The 24775-nt window shown below is 38.8% G+C and overlaps 1 protein-coding gene across 1 annotated transcript in view; it reads left to right on the top strand.

The window, feature by feature from the left end:
• The window catches only part of dnah5 (dynein, axonemal, heavy chain 5), a 109328-nt gene continuing 84553 nt past the window's right edge, over positions 1-24775 (top strand). Inside the window, exons 1-32 of the mRNA XM_086310800.1 lie at positions 1-157; positions 7831-7965; positions 8114-8198; positions 8426-8604; positions 10096-10314; positions 10477-10614; positions 10784-10960; positions 11120-11233; positions 11385-11492; positions 11672-11794; positions 11903-12118; positions 13226-13333; positions 13536-13621; positions 14319-14526; positions 14650-14763; positions 15739-15945; positions 17748-17828; positions 18791-18881; positions 19193-19338; positions 19555-19732; positions 19957-20196; positions 20312-20508; positions 20648-20741; positions 21213-21355; positions 21572-21648; positions 21730-21854; positions 21956-22191; positions 22379-22597; positions 22735-22797; positions 23100-23338; positions 24370-24517; positions 24637-24729. Coding sequence (XP_086166926.1) covers positions 68-157; positions 7831-7965; positions 8114-8198; positions 8426-8604; positions 10096-10314; positions 10477-10614; positions 10784-10960; positions 11120-11233; positions 11385-11492; positions 11672-11794; positions 11903-12118; positions 13226-13333; positions 13536-13621; positions 14319-14526; positions 14650-14763; positions 15739-15945; positions 17748-17828; positions 18791-18881; positions 19193-19338; positions 19555-19732; positions 19957-20196; positions 20312-20508; positions 20648-20741; positions 21213-21355; positions 21572-21648; positions 21730-21854; positions 21956-22191; positions 22379-22597; positions 22735-22797; positions 23100-23338; positions 24370-24517; positions 24637-24729 — 4677 coding nt within the window. The 5' untranslated portion in view covers positions 1-67. The remainder of the gene's footprint in view (positions 158-7830; positions 7966-8113; positions 8199-8425; positions 8605-10095; positions 10315-10476; positions 10615-10783; positions 10961-11119; positions 11234-11384; positions 11493-11671; positions 11795-11902; positions 12119-13225; positions 13334-13535; positions 13622-14318; positions 14527-14649; positions 14764-15738; positions 15946-17747; positions 17829-18790; positions 18882-19192; positions 19339-19554; positions 19733-19956; positions 20197-20311; positions 20509-20647; positions 20742-21212; positions 21356-21571; positions 21649-21729; positions 21855-21955; positions 22192-22378; positions 22598-22734; positions 22798-23099; positions 23339-24369; positions 24518-24636; positions 24730-24775) is intronic.

Below are 24775 nucleotides of genomic sequence, written 5' to 3' on the forward strand. Positions count from 1 at the left end.
CCAAATGAAGCTTTTGATATAAAACGCAGTTACTGAGGAGGCCTGTCCGTGAAGGAATGCTGGAGCCATGTCCTTCAGCGCCAGGATCGCTAAAGTGAGCTACAGGAACAGACCCACCCAGTCTTCCGTGGCTGTGGAGTCACTCAAGGAAATGCAGGTTTGATCCCAAATGCTCTCAAAAGTGTCTACAACACTTTTTCTTTTGTATTTATTTATAGTTCTGTGAGCTAAGTCTACTAGTTGCCCTTAATGTTCTGTGTTTCTTAAAGCCACCATTGTTATTTATATGTGTGGGTTTATTTTTTGGTTTGCGTGTTGCACAATTAATTGTATTATAAACAGGTAAATTATACAAAAACAATAGTTTATTTTTTTTAAACTATAAAATATATGTTGTTGATTCTTTAGACTTTTTGTTTTGTAAATTATGTCTTCACTATCTCTGGATTCTTACTCCGGTAAGTAAGACGATTTTGCCTTCATGCAGCTTGTATCCTAGAATCAGGACACCAATTTTTCCTTTCCACTTTTGGTAACCTGTTTTGTTTTGTATTATGCATATGCAGATATGCATTTTATTTATTTTACATCTTGTGTAGTTGCTATATATTGCAAAATATCCGATATTGTCACGAATCAAAGAGATTTTTAAATTTCATTTCCGTACCCAGCAACACTTTAACTTTGCCCTAAAGGGAAATCTGTCAGTGCAAGAGATTATCTAATGGGATTTCATTACCATATTTTCAATATATGATTATTTTTCAATTTTATTCTGTAATTAATTGAAAAGTGAGCGATGATATAATACTGCAGTAATTGAGCACAGGAAGATGTAGCTAACCCAGCAAGATAATGAGCTGCAAGAGTGTAACACCAGAAATGTCGTTCTCTTGTGAGAGAGGGGAGAAAAAAAGACAATGATGGGATTAATTTGCACTTCATTTTCACCTCAGGAGCTCTCTAAGCCCTTCGGAAAATTGCTCGGAGACTCACTACACTATTAGATTCTCTGGCCTAACAGCAGGCAAAGATAGCTGTGGCACAACCTACTGTAATGTGTGGTTGATTGTATTGTCAGCCCCAGCCCACCAGATGGCGGGGTGTTGCTGTCTTATTGGCTTTGCTGCAGGAGGCTGGATGATGTTGCCCAAAGACAGCTGAACAGTAAACTTGAAATGAGCAGTGAGTATCCAGCTTCTGTCATTCATGTGGAACTCTGTCATTATTACAGTGACTGGTCTTTGTGGGGTCTGTGACACATTACTTTTAAAAATCTCCTTTTGCTTGTAGGTGCTAAGAAAGTCAGATTAGGCCAGGATGGAAGTTATAATAGTTCATTTTATTAGTTAGTTTTATAAACTTTTAAACTTTAATCTACACAACCCCTTTCCATGTTAATTGGTTCTCTGCCTTTAGTCAAAGCACAGCCTTTCACACATTTTAGAAATGTTAAATAGCTATGCTTCTTTGCCTCCCAATAGCAGTGCAGCACTAAATATGGCACTTTAAACCAAGTACATGTTTAATTAGTATGCAATAGACATGAGCAATAAGACTAAAGCCCCCTGCACTCTGTCTGTGTGTCAGACCCACTGCCTTCATGCAAAATACTCCAGTTTCTTGCTTATTTTTCTACGATACTGACCGTAATGAAATAGAATTGGCTGAGGCATTCCTGCATTGTGCGAAAACACAGGCCAGATGAAGCAATGTCAGTTCATTAGAGTCAGTTTTCGGCATTGGACCCAGCGAACCAAATGCAAGAAGACACCATGGTCCACGAAAGGAGAATAAAGTATATTAGGCATGACATTTATGAGCCACATCTTTCTTAAACATATTTGCTTAAGCTGTCTGTGCTTCTGTCAGTGTGAGCAGTCGCTGTGAAAAACTGTGAACTCTTGTCTGTCTGTGTCTTCAGATCTCACCACCTCCTCATTTATAATTTACAGTCACTCTCATGTTTCATAGCCACTCACAACCAGGCAGTTCCACACAGAAAATCAGCCATGGAATAGTGAAAAATTGATGACCGACCGACTCTGTAATGCAAAGCTTTGCAACCATTTCTTCACTATCTGACTCACATTCAAATCCTCATGGAGAGGGATGTGCCTGTCATCGGCAAGATGCGACTGTAAAAAGCAACGATACTGAATATTAATTGGTGGCGACGGTGGGGTTGTGTATGCACTTGTGCACATGCATATGTGCTCTCTAGGTAAATAATTAGGATTACCCCAGGGGTAGTGCATGCTTAATCTCATTAGGTTCTAATCTATTGTTTTTCCTGATTATTCAGTGAATTGTAAAATGTCACAAAAGCTATTTAAGTTTGCAGTGACATGGAAAGAAGCAGCACAATCTCACATTTCAGAAGCAAGAACAAGAAAATGTTTTAAAAAGAAATCTCTCTAGCATGGGGATTCCTGCTCACCTCATAACTGTCTGATCAGTGCCGCTCCAAGCAGACTTAGACAATGGAGTTCAAGGGATCTGCTAACATAACAACTGATTGAATAGCAGATTTTTTTTAAGCATCACACTGCCACATATCAGGCACAATGAGTCAACCAATAAATCTGTTAGGCAACTTAATGATAATCATGTTACGCTTACTGCTTCACACAGCGGACATGGTATTGAGTTCAATCCTATACTGTTAAAGTGCTGATCCAGGTGATGACCTTGCATCGGCTTCCTTTCCTATAAGCATCAAGTTTTACTCTTGCTTAAACTGAATTTCCATGTTAATTTAATTTCTAGTGTTTTGTAGCACTTGCTTTCAAAGCAAGGTGCCATTGCCTGTTAAATTACACTACTGGCTATATCGAATGACTCGCCACATTTTTTCCTTTAAGAGGAGCGTAACACATTCTCTAATAGAGCCATTTGTACTACAATGATGCAACATTTATTTTTTACTCACTTTTGTTTCTGTATTTTTTTTTAAAAGGTTGTAGCTGATACTATCTCCCTCTAATGATGTATTATGCAACCTTTTCATTCCACCCCCCACCCACCACCCTCCATCTTTCATCCTATTGTTGTAACAGACTTGTAAGGTGAGAGTTGGACCTTGATAATTACCCTGCTGACAGGAGGTCATCCAACACCGCATTATCTAGTTAGCAGTACCCTTTTAGGAGAAACAGTCTGATAATTTCAGGGCAGCAACCTTTCTCACATGACAAACAGGAAGGCTGATTGCTCACATAGTGTAGCGCAGCCACTTGTTCGCTGTCTTGTCTTCTTTGTTGGAAGCTTTAACTCTCTGATGTCATGAAAAAAGCAGACAAGTAAGAGGGTGGAATGACTTGAAAAGAAGTGTCAGCGTGAAAGGCCGACAGCAACTATGCTGCATTTCAAGCCAGACTATCAAAACAAGGTAAGGTGACCCAAGAGTTCTGAAGTTACAGATGACTTGAGCTTCTTGACTATCAACTTTGGCCAAATGCAATTCATCATTAATGTGTCAGCATTTAGTAAACAGCTGATGTGTTTGGAGCGTGTATGTGGTGGAAAGCTTAAGTGACACAAAACCATGCAGTTGTGAAAGCAATTTTAAAGGCATTTTAGTGGGTTTCTGTTCAGGAAGGCCTGGTTTTATATGGCAGAAAGCCTAAAATAAGTTTGGCAAATGTGTCATAAAATGATAAAACAAGTGTAGAAGTAATTCTGTGTCAGAAAAAACACAACACAAACTGCTGGACACAAGATTACATTTATTTAAAATGTCATGATGTTGCAATGATAAATCCCAATTTTAACACCCGTGTTAGCATCCAAAGAAGCCGTTAACACGACACTGCAGATATACAGACAAAAAAAAAATGCGTTCACTAAGTGGAAATGATCAAAATCATAATGCCACATCACATATTTTTATTTATTTATTTTTAACTTTTAACATGATTGGGTGTTAGGTAGCTGATTATACAAATAAAACATATATAAAATTTGGACAAACAAAGCTGATCTGTTTTTGAAATTAGTACAAAAATTGCATCCAAGCAAGCAGAAAGGTTTGCTGCGGCAAACTGGACGGAAACTGAAGACTTTTTGTGACTGTTGCTGTAAAAAAAAAAAAAACTTACCTTTTAAAATCCACTGAATTAGTTGTCCCTGTAATCTATACTGCTACTTTTTGTCAAAATTTCATCTGGAGCTCAGAATCTTTAATTACCGCTTCATCTATGCGATTTGGTGAGAATGTCCATGAGCTTAACACAGAATTCACTGCCAAGCACTTATTTGCACTGTTACATTATAGTGAATGCTGACAGCTTTGTTCTGGTGTGCTGCTAATCCTGTGAGCCAGCGATTACCTCAGTGTTTGACACTTGTGCATCTGTGTTTGCATTCCTTTATGGTAGTTCATTAGCGTACACTACACATGTGCAGACAGAGCTGTGAGTTTTTCCTTTCTGAGCATCACTCCGTCTATGGGGATTTCAGCCTAAAAGCGAGGGTATGAAGCCCCATCTCATAAAGCTCTCAAATTGCCTGTGCTTTTAAGTCGAGTGCCTCTTAACATTTTTGACATATTGCTTGAACTAGAATGTCAGAATAAAGCAGGCGTTTTACTGTTCTTAAGGGATCATGTCTACCCTGACATCACCTAGCTGTGGAAAGTCATACACTTCTGATGGCAGTGGCCATTATACATGTACACAACGAAAGTATAGCCCAAACTCTGCTAGCTGAGCGCTCACCACTGACAACTTGATAGTGCTAAGCCTTCGAGGGTGAGAGTATATGTCTCCCCTGTGTACATACTGATGAGAACGTGATAGCAGGTTTTAGAGAAGGTATACACGGGTTGGCTTGAAGAGACGAGGAGTTGTCATGTCGCAGGTGTATAGAAAACAGCTCTGGAGACAAATTGTTTCCAAAGTCATTCAGGTAAGAGAATAGTTTTTATTGTAGGGTTTTCGCTCTCACATAATTTTCACGAGCCATTGGCTCTAACGTTTTAGACTTTGAAATGAGCAAAACTAATGGCAAAGCTTTATCTACAGGGACTGAGTTGACTTTGACAGCGTGTGTCTGCTGTTTTCTATTCCCTGGCTGATTTGGATTAAAATTGATGAAATTTATCAGATGCCAAACTGTCCCCGTGCACATTTGTGTTTTCTCTTTAATTCCAAAAGCCACAGTTTGTTTATTATAGGGATTCTCTGTCTCGCCATAGCTTATCTCAGGATGGGGCTTTGTTTGCTTCTGAAAGCTATTAGCATTGTATCTGTTATTATTTGGGTCTTTCAGCGCTGGCTTCTGTGTCTGTGTCATGGGAATAACTAAATGTGGATTTGTGTTTTTGTGTTTTGCCGGCTTTTGTTGACTAGTGTATTTTTTGTGTTTGCGTATTGCATTCACTGGTGACTTAGTCTGCTTGTTTGAATAACCTGCGCCACACTGCAATGTGCCTGTATTGTTTGTGTCTACCCTGAAGACTGAGACTTGGCTGTTCATCCAATTTGAAATAAGGGCAGAGAGAAGGTGTGTGAAATGGCTGGTCGCCTGGCAACGGTTGGCTTGGTATCCTTTTTTTTTTTTACAGTCAGTCCATGATGTTAGTGTGTGTTTATGTGTGTGTGTGTGTGTGTGTGTGTGTCCAGAGAGTTTCTGTAATGCTTTAAACAGATGGGTGTTACATTTATTTTTTCTAGCAAGAAAAGATCATATTGAAAATATAATTAATATTTTTGAATCGAGACTGAGTGCGCTTGATTAACACTCGTTCTTTTGTTTGTGATATATTCTTTACGACAGGATAGCCATACACTGCATTAATAATAAGTGTCCATACTGTCTTAAGCCACCCAGTTTGCTTCCAAGGAGCAAGACATTCTTGCATTTTTCAAGGATTTTCAAGGATCTAGAGTTTAGTAGTTCTCCAGGCTTTCTGAAGGTCTTTAAAGGTTTTTCTTTGGATTGAGGTTTTTTTCATTTACATTCAGTGCAGTCTTTGTACCCGTCCATTTTCAAAGAAATGCTAATTGTGTTTGAATGTAAAGCCACTTAACACTGACCTATGAATAATCAAAACATCCAAAAAGATACCTAACTCAAGGGATTTGCCACTGTTGTGTCTTCACATAACTTCACATTCACTTTGGCTATTTTGTGCCCTTAGAAAATATAAGTAAAATGAACAAGTGGAGGACAAAAAAACGAGTGGTAGTCTTAAAAAAAACTTTGATATGTTAATAAAATTCACGTAATTGTGCTGGTCACTGCAGATATTGACTATAAAACCCATTATAATTGCCCAAACTCAGTTTTTTGCCTTGTATACTATAATTCAAAAAGTGCTCATGGGTTAACCATCTGAACTGTGCAGAGTTTTGTTGTGCTTTCTAAAAACACTGTTATCTTTTGAAGTGACCTTTTAAGCAAGGAAATGCAAGCAATGTGCCAGTGAAAGATTTGGAAGAAAATCCTAATTGTTAACATTTCTACCAGGATTTCTGTGAAGTGAATAATTATGCAGATTTTGCAGCTGCTGTAGTTAGACAGCATTTTAGTTCTTTTAGTCTTTTTTTTCTTTTTACACTACAGTCTTGGGCTTCATATGTCCAACTCCCCTTAGCCCTAACAGACAACATAGCTTGACCACTATGATTTTTGGTATATATAGAGTTGTCCTTTGTTTATGTCCAAGCATTTATGTCCTCCGTTACACACAAATTCTTTCCTCAATCTATTTCTTTTCTCTAAAACTTTTTTTCACCTCAACCCATTTTTTCTTCTCTTTCCTTTACTCCTCTATCATATAATTTATATTCTTCCCTTTCACCTTTTTGGTATTCAATCATTTTAATCCCTTCTTTAGCTCTACCGTTGAGAGCCACATTCCTCATCCCTGTTTTCAATGCTGTTGCTTGATATCAATTCAGTCTTTTGGATTTGATTTTTTTCCACATTGTTTTAATTTAAGTCTCAGTTCTCAACCTCTAAAGTCTCATCGGGGTTGCCAATTGGTTTCTTTACACCATTGAGCACTGCAGACATTTACAGTATTCTTGAAACTGTTATTTGAGAATAAGACAGCATATAGTTAAAAATCACTGTTTACTACAAGGCAACCACAAGGAAAAGAGAGGCGAGACAAAGAAAATACATCACTTATTATGCGATACTCAGTGTTAAAGTTTAATCCAACTGTTTCACATTGTCTAAACAGACTGCTGTATAAAAGCAGAAGCTCTCAAGAGTAATTTTGGTATAGCTGTTCACAATAGGATGCTAGAAGTGGGCTTTTCAATGTAAAAATATTTCAAGCCAGGAACAAATATTCCTATTATCTCCTGTTTGGTTAAAAAACAGTTTCTATACAGATGACAGGCAAATGAGTGATTTTAGATACACCCTACTGCAACGGCTTCATACAGCACCAGGTTTCATGTAATCTGTTTGTTGGCTGACCTTGTTCCTGTGTTACTAAGCAGCACGACCTGGCAACCCATTGTGGCTGATTTTGCTCCCCAGACCTAAACACAAGCCACTGCACGCAAGCAGCAGAGTCTCAAGTAAAAGGGTGGCAGTGAATCTTTTATATATGAAGCTCAAGTGTTTAGTAACATCAGATTAGGATGCTGCAGAACAGCATTATTCACAGTTAACTGAAATGTATCCAACTTTCTTTAAAAATTGTTGTGTTCTTTGGGTCCTGTAAACAATGCCTAAGCTTCAGTCAGTTGAAAGATGGTCATGTGATGACTGAACTGTCCATTCAAAATCTTTGAAAAATTACACAGGTTACATTTTTTTATTGAATTGAACTTGGTATTTAGTAATTGAAAATTTTGGAACTTTTTTAAGCAAAAGTTGAAAGAGGAGCGTGAAGCCAAGCGGGCTCAGCTGGATGGAAGACATGACTATATCCTCAGTATTGTGGCTTCATGCTTGGGGCTGGAGAAAGCAGATGTGGAAGATGCCATATTGGAGGGGAATCAGGTACTTTGCACATAAATGTTCAAACAGATTATATTGTTTTATTGGACAACTTTACAGGCCTTAAAAGACAGAAACAAGCAAGCAAAAAAATGTGGTGCATCTACAATGCGACTGAACAGTGCTGAGGTTTTGTTTTCATCTTTGTCAGATTGACCGCATGGAGCAATTTTTCATGGCTGACGGTCTTCCACACCTAATGTTCTACTATCAGGACACTGAACCAACTGTAGCAGGTACCATGAAACTCTAGAGTCTTTTAAAAAAGTGTGTGTAAGTTATATTGTGTAACTTTGCAGTACAGAAGCTCTACGTCTATCTCATATGAAACTGTCTCTGTCACTAATAGAGATCATAAAAGTAATCCATTCTCAAGTAAATGCCACAATATTAAAATCAGAATAGGAAGTCAAAGTTGGTTACCATGACACCTTTTGTTGTTTCCAATCCTTTATGCGAGCAGCACCAGCACCAGCAGCTACAGCCTCTATGCCCGCCCAGCCTGTTGCCCAGCAGCCTGGTCACAGCAAGAAGTCCAAAGTGTTTGTAACAGATGGGAGGGATGTGGCACTGACCGGAGTGTGTGTCTTCTTCACCAGAGCCAATACTTCAAAGGCAGTCACCTCTGAGAACATACACAGAGTGAGTCAGTTTGTATTGTTTTGGGATTTCTAAGTTATTCATTTCTTTGCGAAAGAGGAGGGATTTAAAGGATTTAAAGTCAATTAAAACCATGCAAGTGGAGAAACACAAATTTAACCATGACTGTGTTGTGGTTGTGAGCACTACGGGAAGTCAACTTTTATCAATTTGTGAAACGTAATTAATGATAGGCACTGAGTGTCACGAGACAAATGTTCCGATTTTTTTTTATTTTACTTGTTCTTATCATGCATGATATCCAATTAACTAAAAAAAGCTTCTTACACCCAGAGGTAGTGAGGCACTGGGGGAGCTCAGTAATGGCGCTGTGATAGCACAGCTGGTTCTGGCTATTGATTCCTACTGAACACCTGCTATCTGCAGCAAAGTTAATCACCACCACTGATAACAGGTCCTGTTTGCTACAAAACACCCTCGGCTGGAGACAGAGGAAAACAGGATTCTGTGTGTATGTGTGTGTCTGTGTATTCATGTAATGAGAATGAGAGAAAGCACTTGTGTGCACTTCTCTTGCTAAATTTCCTAATTAGTCGCTTCAAAAAAATTCAAGGGCACATCAGGTGTTCGGGTGTTACTTGACATTTGGGTGGATGAAGTTAGATGAGTTATTATTAAAAGGGAGGTGTCCAGCTCATGGCTGAGAGAAGCTGTTCACCAAAGATTCACAATTATGTGTTGCTGGCAAATTGTTCATGAGGACTGGTGAGTTGCTAGTTAATTAAAATCAAGTCAGTTAACTAGCAGCCACGGGGTTAGTGGATACATTGTATTCTCTAGATGACTGTGCCACACCTTTGAAGGGTTAAAGTAGTATAGTACAGTAATAAATGATTAATGATTATTATTAACAATGTTTAATAATCATATTTTTTAATTCATTTGAAAACCAGTCCGTCAGCATGACCCAAACGGTTATGTTAAAGTTATAGCCGATTTATAAATATTATTGGAATTTATATCATGAAGTTTACAACACTTGGTTCAAAAAATTATAAGTAGGCCTTTGGGACCCATGGATGGTTCCGTGATTAAACCCTTAGAAAACCACAATAACATCTGACAATCATTTAAAAGGGAGTCGTATATTTTTAATTTAGTCACATATGTGCTGGTTCTCTCTTATCAGATGTGATACAGTACAACCACACAAACTAATGAAATCTAATCTAACAAATGTAATATTATAACTATGATTGGAAAACATTATGTCCTTTTTGCTAGCAGTATAGTAACTTTTTTAATGCTTTTTCAAAGTATTACAGCAGATTTTTAATAGCTTCCCAGACTCACTTGAAGGACACATGCATAGTTGGTCCATTATAGTGTCTACACTACAGTAACCCAGGGAGACTTCTGCCAAAAGCCAAAAGGTTTTCTTTGCCAGCTAGTAAGCTAGGACGGTCTCTTTTGAGGCATGTTTAATATATGAATGCTAAGATTTTTATTATCTTTTTTTTTACTATTTTCTAGGATGTGAATTTCAATATGTTGGATACAACGGAAGGTGGTCTTTTAAAAAGTGTGGAGCAGCTGCTTTCTGAGATCTTCATTCCCACACTGAGGAAGATGAACCACGGCTGGGGAGACGGGACAAGTCCTCAGACCCTGGTCGTCAAACAGGACTTCATATCTTCATTGGAAAGCTTTGTGTCTGTGTTGGTTGGAGCACAGGAGAGCCTTCAGGAAAAGGTAGGGGACAGACAATGTCACTAATAAAAGCACCATATTACCAAAAACTAAATTAAATACATAGTAGGTTAGATTAACATAGATAAATAAACACAGTTTAAACATTACATACACTTGCATTATAGTAGCAAATAAAGCAACACAGCACAACTTTGCTTTCAGGTTACCTTGAAAGAGTGCGACACCTTTGACTTGAAGGTACTGAAGGGCCCGTCGGACTACGTGGCAGCTGCCAGCAGCACAGAGACCATAGAGAAGATAGAGGCCTGCATGAAAGTCTGGATCAAACAAATAGAACAGGTGAGAAGAGACTCTCATCGTGTTTCTCCTCAAACTTGATACAGAAAAAGTATTCTCATTCATTTATTCCAAGGTTTCTGCCATTTTATTTGAATGTGCTTGTATCAGATGAAGGATAAACTGCAGGCCTGAAGTTTCAGCAGTGATATCGAATGCCTCTATTCTGCAGGTTTTAGCTGAGAGTGACCAGCTTAGAAAGGAGGCTGATGATCTTGGCCCTCGGGCCGAGCTGGAGCACTGGAAGAAATGGATGACTCGCTTCAACTACCTTCTGGACCAGCTGAAGAGCCCTGATGTCAAAGTTGCTCTGGGTGTGGTCTTGCTGGCTAAATCTAAGCTCATAAAGGTCAGATGTGACTGTCATATACTGCTGATTTTAAGTGGCTGTACCACATGCTCTCTTTCTTGGATATTGCTTCTCTCTCTTTTATTTCAGTGGTTTATTGTGAGATTATGTTTGGTTTTTTTGAAAACCTTAATTAAGTAACGGTCTGTAATGGTCTAGTCATGGCGGGAACTGGATGCAAGGATCACAGATGGAGTTAATGAGGCCAAAGACAACGTCAAGTATCTCTACAGCTTGGAGAAGTTTTGCGACCCGCTCTACAACAGTGACCCTGTGAGAAAAGAATATTTTATCACACTCTGGTGCATTTTAAAAAATAAACCAAATCAACTGCATTCATGGTGAAGACAGTACAAATGTGCTGGATGTGTGTTATATTTGGATGTACAAAGAAATACAAGCAATAATTTCTGTTTCCTCCAAGGTATCAATGGTGGATGCAATCCCAGGTCTGATCAATGCCATCAGGATGATTCACAGTATTTCCCGCTACTACAACACATCTGAAAAGATTACATCACTTTTTGTAAAGGTATTGTGCAGATCAACAGACTTTTGTTATGATGAACAATGGGATCCTACATTTTTTTTTATAAATGATTGATACTGAAGCATTTTTAGGACACTTTTACATTAAGACAACAAAAAAGTACAAATTTATATGATGACTTATATGATTTATAGTTTCCATTTTTTTATCCTCATCTCCAGGTGACAAACCAGATGATCACAGCTTGTAAGGCCTATATCACTGATAATGGCACAAACTCAATATGGGACCAACCTCAGCAAGTCATTATTGAGAAAATCAAAGCTGCCATTCGCCTAAACCAGGTAATGGATCATTTTTAAAGGAAAACAAAATGTGTTTTGTAGCAAAATGCACCTCTGTCAGTTTTTTATCAGTCAAAATGTGGTTCTGTATCATAATGTGTTTCCCAGGAATACCAGCGATGTTTCCACAGAACCAAGGAGAAGCTGGAGCAGACTCCTTCAGAAAGACAGTTTGACTTCAGCGAGATGTACATCTTTGGAAAGTTTGACACATTCCAGCGAAGACTGAACAAGATCCTCGAAATGTTCGCCACCATTTCCACCTACTCCGTTCTAAAGGACTCGAAGATAGAAGGGCTGGAGACGATGGCCACCAGGTTTCAAGTGAGTATACTGTGATATCAGACTGTTGTCAAATCCTGTTAATAAGACATGTGCAGGGAGGCATTGCATTAACTGATTAAATGTCACTGTCAGGCAGCCGTGTCTGTATTTCTCCTGGCATCTTCAGATGTTGAGTGTGTTGTCATTATGGTAAATGGAAAGTTTCTCTGTATTGTCGAACAGAATTTCAGGCTGCACACTTACAATGCCAGTGGCAGGCTGCTGATTTTTTTCTGTGGTTTCCTGTTGCGCAAACAATTCATTTTTTTACATCATCAAACTGTGATGCTTAAGGTTTTAGTACATAATACTTTGAGAGTCTGTTGATGTGAACCATGTGTTTGTGTTCTTGCTTCTTGGGCTACACAGACTGCAGAAATGCAGGGAAAATGGGAGGTAACGTCTCACTGCAGTTTTCAACTTCTAGCATTTTTCTTGCAGACAGCATGCAGTGGTGGAATATTGTTGTGCAATGTTTTGCCATACATATGCCTTAATAACAAAATAGCTACTAATTGCATGGAGATTAAAACCAACTCCTTACTTTCTCTCTTTTTTTTTTTCATTATTAGAGCCATAGTAATACTTTCTAAACTCAGCCCTGCGATGACCATTTGTTAATACTATAAACTTGTATCCCAAACCTTTCGCCAGTTCATGGGGAGCTTCTGAGTTTTCTGTTTAGATTAATACTTTTTCACACAAGAAAAGTGTGTGCAATGGTGTTCATTTTAGTGTACAGGCAATTCATTCTCATGTTTCATTTTTAAATTATTTATCTAAAGTTTGTGAAACTTCCTGAATGAATAAAAACTTAACAAAATGTTTTACATGCATGCTCGAAGTAACAAAACTGAGCTAGAAGATGAGATTGCAAACTTTGTTTTGGTATAACTTGATAGTTAGCTTTGCAGAACATCCATAGCTTGCAGTAAGACACAGTTGCACTGTTACATTTCTACTAGACTAATACACTACAAGTTCCAAAACGTATGCATTTAATTATGCATTTAATAATACCTTCAGAAGAAAACAGAGCATTTTATTTAGAGCTAAAGATGTTTTCTAAAATGTGTGTTTGTGGATGTCTGGATATTTTTTTCTTAGGCTATTGTGTTAAACATGAAGAAAAAACATTACAGTTTTCTAGACCAGAGGAGAAGTGACTTTGATGTTGACTATGAGGAATTCTGCAAAAGCACTTCTGAACTCCACGTAAGTTAATTAGACAGTGCATTTGCCCTGTTTTGTGCAAATAAAGTTAATGCAAACTGACTAGACATCTGTTTTGTAATGCGGGTTAGCCAAGTTCATTTGCTGGTGATTAAGGATTCATTAGGTGGAGTTTCATTTAAAATTAATTTCATTGCGCTGTCGTTGTTGTGAATATTATTGTTGTCTGTGTTTTCCTTTCCAGAATCAACTGAAGAGTTTCATGGATAGCACCTTTGAAAAAATTGAAAATACAGAAAGGGCTCTAAATGTGCTGAAGACCTTTCAAAGGTATTTCATTGGTAACTAATTAGCATCATTCTGAAATATTTACCGCAATTTCCCTAATCTTGCCAATGCCGCTTCATGTGACATACTGCTTCATTTAATCTCTGAACTTTTAAACTATTCTGCAATCAAAAATAAAAAAAAAACTCAGAGTAGCTATTTCATTGAAATAAACACCGAGGTAAACTATAACTGTCATGGTCCAGAGTCTCTTTATGTTTTGTGTTTATTAATTTTTTCGAGTTTTCTGTTTTTTGTTATTTTTCTTCAAGTGTTTAGGTGTTTCTCTTGTTGTGTCCCCTGAAATTGCCGTCCCTAGTGTTTTGTTATTAGTCTCCCGTTTCTAGGTTTTGCTTTGGTTTTTTAAGTGTCTTTTGTGGAAGTTGTGCCACTGCAATAAAGCAGTCTCCTTTAGTTCATTCCCTTGTTTTGAGTTCTGCGTTTGGGTCCTTCCTCCTGCCTGCCACAGCCGTTTCATGACAATAACAAGTGTGCTTTAATGTACAAGTAGGTTTGCTAGTTACAGGGTCCTTTGCACATTTTAGCTCAAAACATTTACCAGCACATCCAAACAAAATAGAGTCCTTGTCATTACTGGTGCTGGTACTGCTATGTGTTTATTGCTGTATTTAAATATTTTTATTGCTGCTGGGTTTGAGTTCTGCTGAACCACTTGTATCTTTGGTTTTCCCAAAAACAGACTGGGCATCCCAGATCTTGGGATTGATGAGAAGTATCAGCAAATTTTACAAAATTATGGCCGGGACATTGAAATGGTTTTCCGCATCTACATGAAGCAGAAACTTGACCCCCCCATTGGCAGGGACTTGCCCCCAGTGGCCGGTCGGATCATGTGGGCTCGGCAGCTGTACAGCCGTATACAGGGACCCATGGATCTCTTTCAGCAGGTGATATTGCCTGACTTTCAGTTTAGGTTTGGCTGGTTCTAGCAGATTAATGATAAAATTGTTTGGCATTTCCCATCCATGTAATGCATCATGTTTGTTTGTTTTGTTTATTACTCTAATTAGCATCCAGGAGTTCTTTCCACATCAGAGGCAAAAAGGATCATCAAGAACTTTAACCGTGTAGCAAGAGCGTTGTTGGAGTTTGAGATGATCTACCATCACAGCTGGATGAAAAAGGTTAACGAACTGTAAAATGTATAATACAAACAAGAAATCTGACAGAGGAGCATTTATATACAATATGTATCGTTAATTCCTTTATATAGTGTTGTGATTTCGTTTGCTGCATATATGTTAACACTTACATGTTTGAGATCATCAAACACATTTTAATACTAGACAAAGTTGATCAATTTAAAAAGGAGAAAGCTATCTAATTATATCTGGCACTGTGTAAACAAGTAATTTGGTGAAAATGATGGATGACTAAAAAGGACACCAAGGCTCCTCTCAGATCTGCCAAAAAACATCTTAATGCTCCCCGATATATTTTGTGGACTGATGAGAGTGACATCCAGCACAAAACTAATGCAGCATTTCATAAAAGCAATATCACACCAGCTCCTGAAGGACAATGTCTGGCCATCAGTTTGTGCCTTGAAGTGGCACAAACTGAAGTGTAATTGGGTTATGTAGCAGGACAACAGATGTGAAAAACACCAGGAAGTCCACCTATGAATGTCTCAACGTCTCAGGAGCTGCAGATGAAAACAAGCTAGCAGCTAAATCTGGTACAATGCATCCTTTCTCTACAGAGGTTCTGTTTTTGCTTGGTCACTGACAAATAAAGTGGAAATGACAAATAAATAAATAAACAAAATGAAGGGTTTGGAGTGGCCCGGTCAAAGTCTGGAGTTAAATCAGATTGAGGTGTTTTGCCATGACTTGTCCTTGAAAACCTTCTAGTGTGGCTGAATTAAAACAATTCTGTAAACAAGAAAGAGGCAAAGTTCTTCTACAGCGAGATAAAAGAATCATTGCAGTTCTTGCTGGAAAAAACTACATTTTGTCCATACTTGGGTTATCTTTGTCTAATATTAAAATTAGTTTGAGGATCTGAAACACAAACTGAATGAACATCTTTTCTCCCCTCTTATTCACACATTTTCCCTGCATCTCTTCACATAAACCTCACTAAACACCTCAACGCAGATGGAGGATGCCAAAGTTGGCCTGCAAGCCTCTCTTCTGGTCAGATCTCCAGAAACTGGCGAGTTATTTGTGAACTTTGACCCAGAGATTCTGACGCAGATCAGAGAGGTGAACTGCATGACAAAGATGAATTTGGCAATCCCTCCCTTTGCTCTTCTACTGCTGCAAAAACAGGACGTCTTTAAGAAACACTACAATAGAATACAGGTGAGCATAGCACACAGTTGTAGCTAAAATTTCAAAAATGCATACAGTGAACAACCAAATGATCAAAGCTGCATGTAACTACAGGGAGTGCAGAATTATTAGGCAAATGAGTATTTTGTCCACATCATCCTCTTCATGCATGTTGTCTTACTCCAAGCTGTATAGGCTCGAAAGCCTACTACCAATTAAGCATATTAGGTGATGTGCATCCCTGTAATGAGAAGGGGTGTGGTCTAATGACATCAACGCCCTATATCAGGTGTGCATAATTATTAGGCAACGTCCTTTCCTTTGGCAAAATGGGTCAAAAGAAGGACTTGACAGGCACAGAAAAGTCAAAAATAGTGAGATATCTTGCAGAGGGATGCAGCAGTCTCAAAATTGCAAAGCTTCTGAAGCGTGATCATCGAACAATCGAGCGTTTCATTCAAAATAGTCAACAGGGTCACAAGAAGCGTGTGGAAAAACCAAGGCGCAAAATAACTGCCCATGAACTGAGAAAAGTCAAGCGTGCAGCTGCCAAGATGCCACTTGCCACCAGTTTGGCCATATTTCAGAGCTGCAACATCACTGGAGTGCCCAAAAGCACAAGGTGTGCAATACTCAGAGACATGGCCAAGGTAAGATAGGCTGAAAGACGACCACCACTGAACAAGACACACAAGCTGAAACGTCAAGACTGGGCCAAGAAATATCTCAAGACTGATTTTTCTAAGGTTTTATGGACTGATGAAATGAGAGTGAGTCTTGATGGGCCAGATGGATGGCCCGTGGCTGGATTGGTAAAGGGCAGAGAGCTCCAGTCCGACTCAGAGGCCAGCAAGGTGGAGGTGGAGTACTGGTTTGGGCTGGTATCATCAAAGATGAGCTTGTGGGGCCTTTTCGGGTTGAGGATGGAGTCAAGCTCAACTCCCAGTCCTACTGCCAGTTTCTGGAAGACACCTTCTTCAAGCAGTGGTACAGGAAGAAGTCTGCATCCTTCAAGAAAAACATGATTTTCATGCAGGACAATGCTCCATCACACGCGTCCAAGTACTCCACAGCGTGGCTGGCAAGAAAGGGTATAAAAGAAGAAAAACTAATGACATGGCCTCCTTGTTCACCTGATCTGAACCCCATTGAGAACCTGTGGTCCATCATCAAATGTGAGATTTACAAGGAGGGAAAACAGTACACCTCTCTGAACAGTGTCTGGGAGGCTGTGGTTGCTGCTGCACGCAATGTTGATGGTGAGCAGATCAAAACACTGACAGAATCCATGGATGGCAGGCTTTTGAGTGTCCTTGCAAAGAAAGGTGGCTATATTGGTCGCTGATTTGTTTTTGTTTTGTTTTTGAATGTCAGAAATGTATATTTGTGAATGTGGAGATGTTATATTGGTTTCACTGGTAAAAATAAATAATTGAAATGGGTATATATTTGTTTTTTGTTAAGTTGCCTAATAATTCTGCACAGTAATAGTCACCTGCCCACACAGATATCCCCCTAAAATAGCTAAAACTAAAAACAAACTAAAAACTACTTCCAAAAACATTCAGCTTTGATATTAATGAGTTTTTTGGGTTCATTGAGAACATGGTTGTTGTTCAATAATAAAATTATTCCTCAAAAATACAACTTGCCTAATAATTCTGCACTCCCTGTAGGAGTATAAAACATCCTGGAATTGTGTTTAAATTCCACACAGATTTTTAAAAATGACTAAAATCGACAAAAACCCATTTTATTGTCAACTGAAAAATTCAGTTCATCCCTTTTGTGTGATTGCAAAAATGCTCCAACATGCATCTATCTCATTTCAGCTGATGTTGAGCGAGAACACTAGAGTGCGTGCCAAGATTCAGAGTGTCTTTGAACAGCTGGCCATGCCACATGTAGCTAAGGTAAGTGGACCGACCCTCGGCTACCAAAACTAGCAATTGGGACATGGAATGTCACCTCTCTCATGGAGAAGGAGCCTGAGTTAGTGTGTGAGTGTTGAGAGGTAGCGGCTAGATATGGTGGATGTGAATGGCTTGGGCTCTGGAACTAGTCTCCTGGAGACGCGCCCTTGGTGCGAGGTGGCCGGCTGGGATTGGGAATCCTAGAGTGATTGACCGAACAGTAAAGGACAGTCAGGCACAGGTTAAAGTCCAAAAAAGTGTTTTTTATTTAACCCAAAAAATGAACTTTGGTAAAAATAAAAAAAATCAACATCTTGGGCAAGAGATCAAAGCAACTGAGCTTGACTCAAAGTTAGTTTTTGTCCCTACCCTCACCTGTGGTCATGAGCTTTGGGTAGTGGAGGAGGTGACTGGGGAGAGGGAGGTCTCAGCTTCTCTACTTAGGCTGCTGCCCCAAGACCCAGCCCCGGATAAGGGTAAGAAAATGGATGGATGGATGTGTCTGTGAAGGTTCTCAGTCATCGTAGTCTAAGGATGGATGGTTTCCCTCTGTTCTTTATCATGTCGATGTTAAATCCTTCATGTTGTGCGCGCTCCAGTTAGCTAAATTATGTTTGCCAGTGCTAGCTAATAAAGCTTTGTTTTGATTTTATATTTCTCTGCAAAGTCCTGCATTTCAGTCCAACCCAGCATCCCATGATCGAGCGTCATGTGATTACATAAAAGTTCAAAATAGGACTCATTTTATTTGATTTCATTTGATTTTATGTTTTTATTTTCAGTTGTCTCTAGTAAGCCAGAAGAACACACAAAAAAATGTTAGATCCTTTTTTATTGTTGCTTGGTTTCGTCATGAATCTTTTCTAAGCATTAAACTGGTGACAGGTATGAGACTGACTGTCACAGCAGGTTGCTTACAAAGTGCATCACCATCATCATACCATACATGACTTACTTGACAGGTGGATGAGGCTATACAACCGGGTTTGACCTCCCTCAACTGGACATCTCTGAATATTGACAAGTATCTCGACCGCATCGACAAAGTGTTGGGTAAGCAAAAAATGTAACGAGATCGATCCTGTACACGCTGACACGAGACATTCCTGCAACTCAGCACTGGCTGCGTGTGATTAATGGATTTATTGCATAGGTGGCTTTCTCACAAGTAACACTCATATATTCAATAGATTCTTTCTCTCTCTACACATTGCCTTTTTTTATACTGAATTGTCTGTTTATCACTGTTCTCTCCTTTGTTCAAACGCATAACAAGTTCCCCTTGATTTTTCCCTCTTTCCCTTATTTTTGGTGGGTTTGTGTCCCTCCCTTTCTCTTTTGTGTGGTTTTTTTTGTCTGTTTAGCTGATCTTGAGTTGCTGATGGACAGAGTGAATGACCTGGTGGAGTTTAGAATAGAAGCAGTACTGCAGGAGATGAGCATATCCAACCTGTGTGTCCTGCCAGAGGATGAGCCTGTGACCTGTGAGGAGTTTGTTCAAACCACCAGGGTAAACGAAGACAAATAAAATAAAAGTATCCGCTGGGTTATTGTTGCTCTACTAAGTCTGTGTAACTATGCAGACATCTGAAAGATGCTATCAATATTTATTAAGTGGTTTTGGTAATTCTCACACATTTAAAATACTTTTTTCTGTATTTAAACATTATTTCTTATTCTAAAGATTAATTACATTGAACTGAACTGTATATCTGCATGTGTCTAGGACCTTTGCATAAGACAAGCCCAGAAAGTGAACATGAAGAGCTCACTGGTGGAGGAGGCAGCTAATGAACTGATCAACATGCTGCTAGAGTTTGACCACAATCAGAGAGAGGAGGTGGAGAAGTTTGAGGAAGAAAGCTGCACAGAGAGCAAGACCATAGACCACAATGACAGTGAAGGTATGCTGACAGTTTCCTTTCACGATCAAACACAATACAGTGGGATAATTATGATTCAATGCTGTAAGAGACAAGTTAAAAAAGGCAGTTCAAAGGTTTTTAAAGGAAAGGGGATTACCTTTTTTAGGACCTTGTTGTTTTTACTTTTATTATAATGCTGATTTATTCAAGGTGAAGTGTTGCTGAAGGTGTTCGTATTGACTGTAAACGTGTCACCTTCTTAGGTGATGACGAGCGTCTCTTCTCCAGAAACACGCTGCTACGTTCTGCTAGTGTTGGTCCTTCTTCTCCGTTGGTGAGGAGGAAGAAGAAGAGGGACTTGATGGAAGTGATGGAGCAGGAAGCCCAGGAGCTGCTGTCCTACTTCAACCACCGTAATGTGGATGCCTTGCTCAAAGTGACACGCAACACCCTTGAGATGTTGCGCAAGCGCATACATACGTCCTCGCTCATACACTTCTCTGGTGCGTCTTGTTTAATTGTTTGCTATATTTCTGTAAAGGCCTAAAATATTTAAAATAAGCTCATAAAATGTCTATTCCAATACTTTATGTGTGTTACCCTTCTCTCCCTCTGAAGCTGCAAGTGACCCAACCAGCCATGGCAAAAGCAGCGATCACCATGCAATCTTCAGAGTAAACATGACCCTTTCCATCCCTAACATTGTCATGGTTCCAGCTTTGGAGGAGGTTCAACAGGCTCTAAACCGCGCTGTAGAGTGTGTAGTCAGTGTCAGCAAAGGAGTCAGCCAGTGGAGCAAAGAAAGGATATCTAAGGTGAATAAAGGAAAAATCAATTTGTGACATTTAGCTTGATAACTGTAATAAACTGTTAGAACTGCTCTTTTTAAACTAATATTGTCGTGGTCCAGCAGTGTACTAAATAAACCCGGAGGTTTTACATTCCCCTTTCCAGAGACAAATGAATGAAAGGCGAATGGCAGCACTGAAACAAGACAGCTCTGAGAGCGAAACAGAGGACGGAGCAACAACATACAGAAGCTTGGCTGGTAATAGAGAACATTATCACTTTCATAGCTTAACCTCAGACCTTCAACAGCTCCCAACTGTGTCAGCTCACTCATTTTTAAAATTTTAAGATTTGCTGTTTTCAGCATACAATTACAACTCGATTTTACAGCTCAGCAGAGCAAGCAAATATCTGACCAGGGGCAGAAACACATAATATTGCTTGGGGAGGAAAATATTCAAGAATTTCATATTTAATGCAAATTAAATACATATTTAATTAGAAAGCGGCAGGGATAATCAATTTCCACTATGAAAAGCACATTTTACTTTTAGAAATTATATATACAGAGAGAGAAAAACTAAATGGAAGTAATTCCATTATTAACATGTTCTCTTGTAAAAAGACCTGTAACATATAATTATTTTAAAAGCCCAGAAGTTAATATTTGGAAGAATAATGTCCATCATTTCTGCTCAATGTGTTTTCTGTGAAATTCTGTCATTTTCAGATGGCAGTACCTCAGACATGTCAGCTTCTGTGATCCAGGCCATCCCGTTCCAAGCCAGAAATTACTACAAGAGTGTGTCTGAGAACAAGGAAATAGCCAAGCTAATCTCTGTACTTAGCACCTCTATCACCTCCAGTAAAAAGGTACATGGCACTTAATTAAGCTATTTTTTTATATGAAACTAATCCAAACTTAGCTGTCTTTTATTAAATCATGCCATACACTTTTTATATTTCTTTATCCCACATTTACAACAGATATTTTCATCTATATTTCTGTATATTTAATGAATATAAATGTCTTTTATTTTTCTATAAGTGCACTTCATTTCATATTCTCCTGTTGATATTAATGTGCAGGAAGTGGTGACCGCTCTACATCACTTTAGCCGTTACCATCACATCTGGAGGAAAGACCGTGAAGAGACCATGAGGAAGTACGTTGAAATGTATGGTTTCTATATAAATCTGCTTATCTGACATCGCACTAGTGCTATTTTTGTTTGTGTTTTGAACAGATTTATCGAGGGGAGTCCCTTGTTATCGGAGTTTGAGAGCCAGATTCTTTTCTATCGAGATCTAGAGCTGGAAGTAAACTCTGAACCAGAGTATATTGCTGTAGGAGCCTTGGCGCTATTCACAGGTCTTATTAAGTTACAAATTTAAAACCGGCATGAATGAGATTTTTGAGATTTTCAGCAAGTTAAATGATGCTCTCTGCATGCTCATATTACTTCCTGCCAGCACCCTTAAAGATGTCCCTCTCTGCTGAAATCAAGAATTGGATGGTGGACTACGGACTTTACTGTAACAGGAAATGTCGCTCAGAGATGGAGCACATTTTTGCTTTTGTAGATGAAGCAGGAAAGAAACTGAATCGACAGATCAAAGACCTGGATGATATTCGTATTGCCATGGCCGCACTGAAGGAGATCAGAGAGCACCAGATATCTATTGATTTTCAAGTTGGGCCCATAGAGGTAAACCACAGCATCACATATTTATCGAAGCTCTTTTTATACACACAAATACACACAGTGGGAAAGAGACATTTTTAGCTGTTTGACTTTATGAGTCTGTACAAGAAGCTCAGAAAGAAATAATTACACATTTGCACATTCTAGTTTTTGTCAGGTGGAAGACTTAGTATCTTATTTTTCCTCACAGGAGTCCTATGCCATGCTCCATAAGTATGAACTGTCAGTGGCTAAAGAGGAGGCTGAAAAAGTGGATACTCTGCGCTACACTTGGGAAAAGCTCTTGTCCCGGAGCACAGAGGTGCAGAACGAGCTGGTCGCCTTGCAGCCAAACTTCAGAGAAGAACTGGTCAGCAATGTGGAGACCTTTCTGGAAGACTGCCAACACTTTTATCAAGATTATGAAAAGGTAAAGTATCTATGGCTGTTTGCTCTGTTTCAATTAAACTTTTTATTTTAATTCAACAAATAAATGCTCAGTTAATTACAGTTAAGGTTAGTTTTAATAATAGCTACTAAAATGACACTTTTCCCTCTCTGTTTAAGGACGGTCCCATGGTTGTGGGACTTGCACCCCAAGATGCCAGTGACCGGCTGATCATGTTCCAGGTTGGTTAGTGATTAATTATTTTGTCTCTCTGTCAGTTAGTAAATATTTAGATCCTGCATTGACCTGATGCCTCAGAAAAGTAGTTACTTGAAACTGATGTTAAAAGAGCTATTATATTTTTATTATTATTATTACTATTATTATACTATTACAGTTTCTATTTCATGGTTAGCAAAAGACAGATTTTTTATTCTGTATAAATTATACTCAGATAATTGCAAATGTTTTACCTTAAATGTGTAATGTTTTAAAGTCCATCAGAGCGTAAGCTGTACCTAATCGTAGCTCTTCTCCTCTTCAGAATCGATTTGACAACCTGTTCAGGAAGTACATAACTTACACGGGAGGCGAAGAGCTCTTTGGACTTCCTGTTACCCAGCATCCTCAGCTATTGGAGATTAGGAAGCAACTGGCTCTGCTGCAGAAGTTGTACGGCCTTTACAACAATGTCATCGATACAGTTAATGGCTACTATGATATCCTCTGGGCTGACATCTGCATCGAGAAGATTAATAATGAGCTGCTCGACTTTCAGACGAGGTTTGGCAATTTATTTGTTTGTTTTTTATTCAAGCAACTGTTGAACTCTTTTAACTGTAGATGTAGTAACATGAGCTTAAAATATGTTAATGAAGAAGGAGACGTTTTCAGGAAAGAAGCTGAACTGGAAACAAACAAAACTGACTATGTGAGAAAATAACCTTCTCATACTGTGTAATCAAGCCCTCTCATTACTGCAGGAATTGGTGACATCACAAAGAGAAAGAAAAAAAAGCAGAATTAAATTAAATGATTTTCATTAGTCCATCCATAAACATCACTCTTATTTTCAGGCATTAAAGAAACTGCTTCCTCTCACTTGCTACAATATGGAAACTTGTTTCGAGATGTTATAATTTCGAAATACTAACCCAAAAGTTTTACATAACAACAAAAAAAGTTTTTTTTTTTCCAGTGGCAGAAACAAAGCTTCCTGTTCTTCATCAACACTGCATTAATATTTCAGTCTCACAATGCAAAGCTAATCTTTGCCCTTTATGTGGTCACATTTGTCCAGCATGTGTCAAATGGACACTGAAGGGGAAAGAGGCTAATAGGCTACAGGCTAGTTTATTTTACCTAAAGAAATTAAGAACAAGTTTTAATATAGCTGGAAGGGATTACTTGACAATGAAAATCTAGATAAAAAATAGAAGCAGTCAGAAGGAAAATATAGAGCTATAGTCAGAGCTGAAGAAGAGAGGATATTTGTTTCCTCTGGCAGAAATGTCAGCTATCTGTTGTGGAGGTGTTGATTTGGTTGAGTGAAGCTATGAACAGACACTGATGCATGAACTTTTGCTCTGTGCTAGTAAGGAAGGATACTCAACAAGTTGTCCAATCCAATGACTCTTGTAGCGTTAATACCAAACTTGAAGTGTGTTGTAATACTTTTCCTTTAACAAACAAAATGTCAACTATACATCTAATCTAGTTCATGTCAACTTTACTTGACTTCAGCAAAGCTAAAGTGTAGTTTAGAAAGAAGACAATAAATATGAGTTTGACTGTCACGTCCTGTGAACTACCAGGTGTCGAAAACTGCCTCGTGCTCTGAAAGAGTGGCAGGCCTTTCAGGATCTGAAGAAAACGATTGATGAATTCAGTGAGTGCTGCCCCCTGCTGGAACTCATGACTAACAAAGCAATGATGGCCCGGCACTGGAAGAGGATAACGGAGGTTAGTGAAACATGGCCACTGGTGTAGCACTGCAACTGAATGTTATTGACTGAAATCAAGTCATCACCAGAACCTAATGATAATGATAATAGCTGTAATTTGTCCTGTTTTGTATCCAGGTGACTGGCCATACCTTTGAGGTGGAAACTGATACATTCAAGCTGCGTAACATAATGGAGGCTCCTCTACTCAAGTATAAAGAAGAGATTGAGGTACAAACGAATCATTAGCTGCTAATTCAAGGTGTTTTCTTTTTTA

This window comes from Aulonocara sp. 'chitande type north' Nkhata Bay, linkage group LG11 (genome assembly GCF_057382095.1).
Source record: "Aulonocara sp. 'chitande type north' Nkhata Bay isolate Kocher_YH1m ecotype deep benthic linkage group LG11, A_spYH_male_GT1.1, whole genome shotgun sequence".
NCBI classification, from domain to species: Eukaryota; Metazoa; Chordata; class Actinopteri; order Cichliformes; family Cichlidae; genus Aulonocara; species Aulonocara sp. 'chitande type north' Nkhata Bay.